This window comes from Condylostylus longicornis, unplaced genomic scaffold (genome assembly GCF_029603195.1).
Source record: "Condylostylus longicornis isolate FDR11 unplaced genomic scaffold, ASM2960319v2 ptg000048l, whole genome shotgun sequence".
Taxonomy (NCBI): Eukaryota; Metazoa; Arthropoda; class Insecta; order Diptera; family Dolichopodidae; genus Condylostylus; species Condylostylus longicornis.
In genome coordinates, this window is record NW_026578017.1 from 10,331,430 (window position 1) to 10,343,013 (window position 11,584).

The 11,584-nt window shown below is 23.5% G+C and overlaps 1 protein-coding gene across 1 annotated transcript in view; it reads right to left on the reverse strand.

Annotated features, from left to right (window-relative positions):
• Positions 1-11,372, reverse strand: part of LOC129610908 (putative mediator of RNA polymerase II transcription subunit 26) — a 70,577-nt gene extending 59,205 nt beyond the window's left edge. Inside the window, exon 1 of the mRNA XM_055523706.1 lies at positions 10,911-11,372. Within this exon, the coding sequence (XP_055379681.1) occupies positions 10,911-11,004 (94 nt within the window). The 5' untranslated portion in view covers positions 11,005-11,372. The remainder of the gene's footprint in view (positions 1-10,910) is intronic.
• Positions 11,373-11,584: the final 212 nt, after the last annotated feature.

Below are 11,584 nucleotides of genomic sequence, written 5' to 3' on the forward strand. Positions count from 1 at the left end.
TATGTCCTATATCTAGAAACATTCATTTTTGTACAAAAATATAAAAAGAATTTCAGATAAAAATCTTATAATTTGATTCATAGTAGGTCATAGCAAACAAGAATAGTGTATAAAGACGTTCTTTTTATATAAAATATATATACATCATCTCTTCTAACAGATCGTATTTGTGAATTGTACTTGTACATACATATGTACGTGAATATAATATTACTCATTCATACATCCATATAAGATGCATACCAACCTATCGTGTAAGTTTCAAGTTTGCAGTATAAATTTTTTACTACATACTTACTTTTTATTTTTTATTCAAACATATACATACATACATAAATAGATTATATGTACATATACACAATGTTTTTTCTATTGAATAATAAATAAACAAACAAATTAAGAGCAACAGAACTTGTACAACAGGTAAATAGAAGTAATAGTTGTTTAGAACTTGTTACTTATCCATTAACTGTGAAAAAAATATCTGAAACTTTCGAATTCAGTTAGAATTGTAATCAAATCAATTGGTCTTGCTATATTTTACGTTTTCAATAACTTTGTACTTTGAAAATGAGACACACACATAAATACTTAAAAAAAATACGGTTAAAAATTTTACATATTTTTCTCAATTAATATACGTAAGTATAGATATGTTAGCACCTATCTACCTATAAGAATATTGTAAGTACATACATTCAAATTATGTATAAATATACTAGTACAATTTTGTGACTCTATACTTAATTGTTTTTAATAAATATCTTATTATCGTTTAAAATAACGGTAGTCTTTAAAAAATGTACTGCGTAAATATAATTGTGTTCATGCTTTATGGGTAAACTGCACCTGTAATGTGCTTACATATATGACGCATATTAAAAAAGCTTCTTAATAAAGCCAACTTGCATATTTAATAACTGTTGTTAGAAAATTTACTGCTCCTAAAAAAAATGAAATGCTAAATGTAGGGGAAAAATAGCTAATCAACTGAAGTTCCTCCATGAGTAATTTCTGAAGATAAAGGAGGATAGACGATAAGTACATAAGTACTATTAGCTAATAGAAGGGTGAGAGAAGGCGGAAATATCCAAAATCTTGTGTTATTTATTCGTGCCAATGCTATATCTGCTGCTCTTAGTATAAAAAGGACTACGTGCTTAATTCTTTAATAAAGTTAGAACTATAATACTTAAGTGTATTATAGCTCTAATTATTATTTTCCATTTTATGCCCAAAACTAAATAAAATATCGGGGTGCAAGGGTTTTTAATTCCTTGAAAGCTGGTTTAAAATGCAATGTATCTAAAAAATATCAAGCAAGTTTTATGACGGGCTACCGTAAACGATTCACATCACTTTACCTATTTTTCTTTTAAATTATTATCTTCATAGTGAAATATTTCGTGTATAACACCTTATCATTGAAACTGAAATTTATAATTTTTATATTTAATATAAGGATTTTAAGCTATGACTACTTCGTAATCGAAAATCATTTTTTACGACTTACATGAAACTTAACTTCTCATATTTGTAAAGAAAATTTAAATGTGCCCACATTTCTAAAAATTTTCATTTAAGAACTAGTGAAAGTTTACGATATTAGTTCGTTATAAGTACAACCTTTATCTTGCTATATACTATATAGATTATAGGTAATATAATTAATTATTGAATTTAAAAATATTATATTTAAGATTTAAGAAAGCGGAGTATAATTTTTAAGACCTATACATACATATTTGTTTAATTTATAAATTATTAAGAAATTTAACCAGCCGGTTTTGTCCGAAATAAATTTTACAACAAGAACAAAAATCCAGTTATTACTCAGAGAGTATATTTAAATTTATAAATAGTAGTTTTTTCTTAAAAAAGAAAACAAAGACTACCCTTAAGCTTAAAATTAATTAAGTTTCTTTTGTTATTAACAGTAAAAATCGTGCTCATAAATCAAAATAAAAAAAATTATTTTTGTACTGATAATAAACATTTAAATTTTACATTTTGTTTGATAGAAACCTTTACCATAATATGCAGTTAATTAGTTTTTATAAATTTAAATCAAAAAATCACGTACTCATACAATACAATCAATATTTTCTAATTTACTTACTTAGAATCGGTTACTTAATAAGTAAATGTACTTGTATTGTACTCAAGGCACATATAGTTAAAAATACTTAGTTAAAGATCTTTTACGACTTAGTGTTGTTAAAAATGTATTTTTGACGTAGTATAAAATGCACTTTCATGTCATTTGCTTATAATTAAAAATTCAACATCACAATACCGATAATATTTTTGTTTATTTACTAAAGTTACCTAATGTAAAATATTCACGTGTACACAACGATTTTGTTATTGGCTTAAGAATAAATCAATAATAAATTGCATAAGTTACTTATAGGATTATGATAAATTGCATTAGCATATTCGACACAATGTTTTAATAGCTCACAGAACTGAAGCCACAAAAGTGTTATGTAACCGATTTAATATAGCTACCTAACTCAGTTTTCAAATTTATTTTTAAAATTTAAGACGATCATAGTAAAATCATTAACGAATCACTTCAAAATTACTTAAACTGAAATTGTTTTTGTTATTTTTTTATGTTAAAAAAAAAATAAATAAGATTTTTTTTAAATTAAGTACTATTTGATTAACAGAAAATATCATAATATCGAAGTTTAATTATTTAAAGAAGTTAAAAACAACTTATACAATACACAAAAGATCCAAACGCAATTACTCTTTGATGTTTAAGATAAATATTATAATCTGGCAGATTACCATAAATAAATTTACAATCAAATAAGATTACTACAAACTCCAATATTACTTTGAAAATCAGCTGTAAAATCACGCAAATTCTCAACATATTATCGCAAAAGTATGTTCTAAGAGAAACCTCATCACTCATGATAATGATGTGCTTTTATTTATTAAGAAGTATAATTGCAGCAATCTCTTGTTAGGCCAATCTATATACAATAATGTAGAATCCATTATCAAAAACAAAAAAAACAATACACTCGCTGTTCCCTATTATTATACTGGTGGCATATAATCGAATTTAAGTTGAAATCCAATCAATGGAGAGCGTTAACTCAGGGGGTCCATCATTTGTGTTTTTAATTAATTCCCTTCATTTATCGTTCTATAAAAAATTCTGATTAAAATTAAATCTTTCCTATTAGTTTTTTACAATTTCAAATTCTATGGGGCTAAGAATAAACAATTTTTATTAACTTTAACATTCTTAAAAAAAATAATTGTACTTATTTATACTTATATTAAATCATGAGAAATTTCTATTTTAAGTCATTCTAGTATTTAAAATTACTTACTTAAAACATTTTTCAAATTTAAGGTAAGTGTCCCTATTACTGACATATTTCGCAACAAATTCAACTTTGGCGTGAGATATTTTATATGTGGGACACAATAAATGATCGCATTTCCGATTTTTTGAATAATTTGGATAATTGAGAATAATGTTTTTTATAAAATTATTTAATCAAAATATTTTTTAATTCATAATTTTTCGATTATAGACGAAAAGAAAAAATGTTCCTAATATTGACATAACCGCAAATGTTTGTGTCTATTACTGACAGTTTGTGTTCCTAATACTGACAATGTAATTTTATATGCTGTAATCCATATTCTATATATGAATAATGGTTTAAAATGGTTAAAATGATAATATTCAATAAAAATGGAATAATAATTTGGATTTCTACGGATATTTCATTTTATTTAAAAAAAAAATTAAAAATTTATCATATTATAATTCAAACAAAAATAAAAAACATATTTTTTATTGAATTAAAGGTAAAAATATGTGAAATTCAGCTGATTTGAATTTATTATTACTGTAGAATGTACTTTTGCTAGTAGTCTTATTATGCAACAATGAATAAATAAAAATTTTTAAAAGATATTTATGAAAATCTAATTCGAAATTATATAATTTTTTATAAAGTATTATAAGTAATATTTGCTACAGATGTATTCTTATAAATAATACCTAAAATATGATGTACCAATCACACGAAATTATAAGAAATCATATCAATATATTCTAAAGCTGCTAATAAGCCTATTCTAAAGCTGCTTTTTGCTTTAACAAAGACTATTTATGTATTAAGTACGTAACGAGAGCAACCCATTCTTAATTTTTGGAACAACATTTCGGGTTATTAAAAAGGATTCCTTTTCTTATTTAAAGAGAACCATTTCCGTTGTGATATTTGTTATGTCGTTAACGTTTACAGTAATTTCAAAGCATTTTTTTAGAAAGCGAATTGTACTGTTTTATTGACAGTATTGTATACAATATTGACACACAATTTGTTAGACGAATATCACTATTAAAAAGGTAAAAAGGTCGTAGTCAGATATAAGTTTTCACAAATGTAATCGATTTTCATTCGACAGAAATAGTTTAAACAATTTTAAAGTATAAAGAAATTATTTTAATTAATTAAAATGAATATCAAAATTAAAACTTTATACTGACATAATTTTGTTCATAATATTGACCCTCTTTAGATCGTATTACTGACACCAGTTTTTAAAGCTAAAATACTCCGAACCTGTAGTAAATTCTTAGTGTCAGAATTCGGACATAAGAAAGAAAATTCAAATTTGATTTTAATTAAATAAATACGAAAATAAAAATTTAAATATTTTAAAAATGACGGCATTTATAAAAATACGGATTTTTGACGTATTACTGACACATATGTCAGTAATAGAAGCAGGGTCGAATTTTAGATGTTCCTAATACTGATAGAAATTATTTGTTAAAATTCTTATTTATTTAACGTTTTTACTTCGAATTACTTATAAAATAAGATAAAAAATAATCAAAATATTTAATTTAATATAAATACATATATTTTTAACCCTCAAATAAGTCAAAAAACAATAAAAACAAAATCGGAAAAATTAAGCAAAAAGTATAAGAAATTCTCCAATGCAACCCACTTTTGCTATGTCTATGGAAACAAAACTGATTTATGTTCAATATTTTGGAGTTATTTCAAAACTAAATAAAAGGAAGTATTGCGATAATTTGAATTAATCTAGAAATAAAAAAATATATATATGTTGTATAGAGAAAATCTCTTAATAATTATAAAAAACCTCATATATGTCAGTATTACCGCCACTGTCAGTATTAGCTACACTTACCTTATTTGAACGCCCCAATATTAAGTAGGTACAAACTTTATGGAATAGAACAATAAGAATTCAATATAATCGAGATCAAAAAGTAATGAATGCGCATAAATATTTCAAAATGCTTAATAAATATCAATTTAAATATTAATTCAAATTATAATTAAATAATAAAATAAATAAATATTCATTTAATAATACAATTAATCAAACTCAAATTGATCAAACGTGTAAAAAAAAAATTAAAAAAAATAAAATTGTCTGCTTTTAAAAAAATGAATTTTAATAATTTTTTTTTTTATCTTTTCCTTTAACTGAATTTTTATGCTTTAATTGCAGTTCACAATTTTTAATTAAAACCACAAGCAATTGTTATTGTGAACGTTTTATTCTGTATATTGTTTAAATGAATTAACAATTTTTATTTTACCGTTATTACTGTACATCTTTTGTTTTGTTATTTTGCCTGTGTTTTAATTTCCAGAGTAGTAAATCATAACCTAAATACTTGTATGATAATTTAAAATTATATACCGATACTCATAATTATGGCAAAGACCTTAATTTACTTTTAATATTTAAATAATTTTCTTGGTTCTAAATAAGAGTACTAAATAAAAAGTGAGAGTACTATTGCTTATTTGTTATTAAACGAGCCGTAATAAAATAGTTACATATTTGATTAATATAAAAATTTTAAAATTTTAAAAGAAATTTTGAACTAACGTTCTTATAAAGTTCCACTATACCTTTCCTTTCTCTCTCGTAATGGCACCGGGACTTTGTTTATAATTTATTAACCAATATTTAATCATTTTTGGCTCCTTATAATTCATTACAAGAAGTTCAATTATTCTATGAAAAACTAACGGGAATGAAATGAGCTACATGTGTATACTTATGTGTTGAAATACTTATCCCAAGAACCTTAGCACTCAGTACTTATATATAAGTACTAATATACTTATATATTATTATATAATACATTGATTTTCTTATTTCCAGTTTCACTTAAATATCAAGCTTGTAAAATACAATTGGAAATAAGAAAATCAAAAATTTTGGTACTAACGTGCTGGAAATTATAAAATGACGACACTTTACTTGATTAATACATAATTTACTTTATTAAACAAAACCTACAGCAAACTAAATTTTAAGCGCTTCGTTCCAAATAAACAAAATTCAAATATTTATTTAATTTAGCACTATATTTGGGTATATGCTTAGCACACATATTATACACACACTAAAACGCTATGTTTATGACACTTGAGTAAATAATTGACAACTGTTGATGAATTTTATGCCGAATTCGAATATTTCTTTCATATTATTGTAATTCTGTTGAAAAATAAATTATATTTTTCGTAATCAGATTATGAAAAATACAGATTCTGTTTCTAAAAGACAGAGAAATATTAGAATTTTTTTCTAATTTTGCAAGTTGGTATAATTTGAATATATTGTATTATAAAATTGATAAACTTGTCATTATAGTGTCAAACAGTAGATAAGTACTTTGGATCTCAATATTTAAAATAACTTACATTGAAATTTATTATAAATGAAATTCTCTAACAAAAGTTCAAATTTCACTAGCTTATAACAATAATTGCAAAATATAACTGTACTTAGTTATGTGCCTAATATATATAATTTGTGAAAGAAAAGGGTTATTATGTAAAAAGAAATATTAAAATTTGTTTTTCTGAAATAAATTACTCAACTATAGTTGAGTATAAGTAAAGTAAGTACCTTTAATTGTTGATTTTGAAATTAGGAATTGATTTTAATAATGAGCTAGAAACAAAATTTCAATTTTTTTTTGTTCCCATTGCTATCTCATATTGAAGCAAAAAAGTTGTAAAACTTTTTATCTTGAAATTTTAACTTAAAGTACATAAATTATTACTTATGAAATTTTGAATAATGTTTTCTTTGAACACCAATAATTATCATAAAAAAATATTTTATTTGTTGTTCAAGCTGTCGTAAAGAGATATAACCAGATAGAGATTTGATTTATTTGATAGATGAGGAAGATATTTTGTACCTAAGTATCCAATTTTTAATTGTAAACGAACCATTATGGGTCCAACTGAAATTTACAGATATTATTATATTATTTGTAGTTATGCCATATTATTTGTAGTTATGTATAGGAGCAAAAGTGATAATAATTTACGATAATGGTAATATTACTTATTTCTTTAGCATTTTGCTTTATTGTGCATACTTATAAGTATACATAAGTAAAATAATTATGTTGGTATACATAAACATATAGGTATAGTTATATTATAATATTAAATAAATAAAAAACAATTAAAATGTCATGATTATTGCATAGTCTTACTTAAACTGAAAACACAATTGTTTTTACTTAAGATTTAGTAGTAAATTATATAGGCAGCAGCATGTATGAATTTGATATTTAAATACTTATCAGGATTTATTAACAATGTAATAACAATTGTCTAAATTTTAACACAAATTTTCCATAAAACACAATATTATATTGTAACTATTTATTAAATATACATATACCTAAGTGTGTGTGTACATCAAACTATCGATTTTAATGCAATTTCGAATTTATCTAGAAAATCTACAGCAATTAATAACCATTAATAATAATTTAGTAATTTAGTGTTATGTATGAATAAATAAATAACCTGCACTTACGAAATTACAATAGCTGTTATTACATTGTGTTTTATATGACGTTTAGATATATATATTTCTACATTCTAGGACTACATTCAAGGCCAGATTGTGAAATTAATTAATGAAAATTCTATCATCATTACCATGGAGTAAAGATTTTTCAGTACTTTTCATTAAAATATGATAAATTTGTATAATTCCAATAAAACATTTAACTTTAAGTTATAAGTTTGCTTCAATCTACCACAAAAAGTTTTGACAATGTATTACAATCCAGCCAAAAATTATTCTTGTGACTTACTCATGGATTACTTATCCATACTCATAGATTCTAGATATAATAAAGCAATCGCCTATATTATAAACAAATGCGAGGTTTATGTGAGATGATGGTAACTTACAGTTCACCTTGCACATGCATACATCAATGTTTGAATTTTACAGCTGCTAATTTCTGTGTTACAAATGGAAAAGGAAAATCTAAATCATATTACAATAATTGCAAAAATACTTAATATAAAAAATAGTAGAACAGCTTCCACGATGGATGATTGGCCTATTTTAATTCAAATAACTATTTTCGCCTATATACTTATATATGTATTTTACATATACATTTACTTGTGTTTGTGTATACTTTTCATGCATTTATGTAGTATTGACTTGTAACATGTAAGTATGTAGTCTTATCTAGTCTACAGCTTTTATTCCCATTACTGTTAAATAAACAGATATGTAAGAACATACTTACATACATACATATTTGTTTTTCCCATTTTATTCTTCGTTCAACTTTTATTTTATTTTCACTATATATTCGTAATTACTTACAAACTTAGTTATTTTTTACTCGCATAAGAAAAATTTCTACAAAGTTTAATTACTTATAAAGAAATTATTAAAAAAACAAACTCCGCGCATTCTAATTCTATTTTAATTCATTAAATCTATATACCTAATGTATGTAGATAGTTTTCCAGTTTTCCATATCAACATGTCTATCACATTGTATGTATGGATGCACTAATGCGTGCATATTACATATGAACTTGTGTATGCTAATATTGTGCGTATATAGGTACTACATAATATATAATTAATAAATGGAGGCACATATATCCAAGTATAACATGAATTAATCACAGGTATAGATTTTTATATAGATGTACTAAATTAAATACGGTAAAAGTCGAAAAAATGACCAACGCAATGATGTCACAAAAAACTTTTTATTAAGTAAGTGCTAATTGCATACTTTGTTTAGAAATACATTGAAATTAATTGGTTGAGAAGTAAACTTCAATTTAATATGGGAATTTCCCAAAAATTTCACACTAAAATTCTTTAGACCGCATTTTATTAGACATTAATTTTCTATATTTCATATTAAATATTTGCTGGACCTTTGCATTTAACTAGCTTTCAATTGTTTTCTATTGAATATTAGGTATGGTGTTAATTTTACAGTGTTTTACTGTTGTAAGCACATTTTTAACGAGAATTTATGTATGTCTGTATGTATGCTTAAATTAATGTTCTTCGGCAGGTATAATTTTATATAAAAGTAAAACAAGCAATCAAATAATGAATTTTTCTTTTTTTGTTTTTATTTTCTTCTGTTACAGCTGAATATAATTTCCGAATTGGTTATTTTTCTTTAACCTAGATCTAGCCATAACTTTATTTTCTAATAAAGTTTATAATATATAATACATTCATACAATTTTATGCATACTCGTATGTAATCATATGTATGTATATACAGAGTGTTTAAAATGTTCATGTCATTATTTTAGAATTTTTTGTTTTAATTAATCAAATACTTGGAATAAAATAATTTTTTTTTCTACTTATAAAATTTTCTCTTTCAGTTACTTACTTATGTTTTATTTATTTAACAGCACTCATGTGTATAAAAGTTAAAATATTCCAGATATAACTTTATAGGAATTCTGTAAAATCACAATATTGAACAAAACAAATATTGTACATCCTGTATATATACATACATACATATTTATATGCAAAATACATTTATATGTAGCATGTAGATTTGAATATGGTATACAAAAAAATATTTAATTCAACCGGCAAATATTGACTTTCTATTTTTCTCTTCTTTTTTTTTTAGGTATTTTTTAACGAAATGATGCCAAATTTAATGATTAATTATAGTTTTCGATTTAAAAATTAAAAAAATGTCCATATGCATGTTTATATATAGCCACATACCTACATATGTACGTATTTAGGTGACCACACAGTAAATGTATTAATAATTTTACTTCTATATTTACATGAGTACACATATAACTATCAAAAATTAAGTAAGCAGTTGAAGAACTCCAATTTAATGGTTACGGTCTATAAATTATTAATTGTACATGGTGTTTACATAATTACTTATATATTGTATTTTATATTTCCTACCTACTATGTACATATATGTTTTTGTATGTACATATGTATGTACATCTTAAAACACATCCTTATGACACATTTCTTTTTCAATTTTTTTAATTTTGTAATACCGTTATAAATTTTCTGTTTAGTATTTGTGTTTTATATTGTTATGCATATGTGTGTAATAATTTATATGGGATCTTATAATCTGTTTGTGAGTGAGTAATAATGTTACCCATCGTATTATAGTAAGCTGCTAGCATTATGTATGTATGTATAATAAGTCAATACTATACCTATTTATTCTTGAAACAAAAAAAAAGCGGTTCTTCTTCTTTTGTTATGCTTTGATTTAACCTTAATTTCGAGACATGATTTATTTCAAATATCCAAAAACTAAGAAAAATTTTTATGTTATGGTACCTAAATGGCATATGTATGTATATTATGCATTATATATATGAATGTTGTATATAACCTAAAAATTGAAATATGGCTAATTTTCCATAAAAATAAAAGTAGGTTAATTGATTTTTGTTATTTTCATTAGTTGCAAAGATGTTAAAATCAAATCTTAAGATTAAAAAGCCCAAATACGGACAATGTTACTATTAATCATCCCTTTGTAGAAAATTTCTTACTTGGATAAGCTCTTCCAAAACTGCTGGTAAATTGAATAATGGCTATCAAAGCCCAAAATATATAAAATACTCCATTTGATTTCATTTTGGACATCAATTATTAGGGATTTCTTCTTAGCTATTAAAAACCAAAATAAATTTTTAATTGAATTTTTTTTTTTCAATTTTCACTTAGCAATTTTTCGATTTACATTTAAAATATTTTATTAATTTTCAATTAATTTCTTTTATTAAAGAAAAATCACATTAAATAAATTAAATTTAGGCAAATTTAAATTTTAAATCACTTAATTTATTTTTCGATCTTTTTATATTTTTTTTTTTAATTACATTTAAGTATTTTTAAAAATTGTCATAAAAATACTCATTGTAATTTTTAAATTTTCACTTTTTTATTATAAAAATAAAATCAATTTTAATTAATTAAAATCAAATTCAAATTAATTGCAGGAGAAAAAAATTACCAACGCTTAAACGTAAAATTGTTAAAACCGAAATATTTTTTTTTTCGCGACGTCTATTTTCATAAAAACGTTACAAACATTACGGATGAATTTGTTATTAAAACTGAACAAAATAAACTCATACAAATTTATTCAAAGCTCTTTGAGAAACTGGAGGAAAAAAATTAAGATCTTATTATTAAGCTTTTAGCAGAAAAAATAAGAACAGAA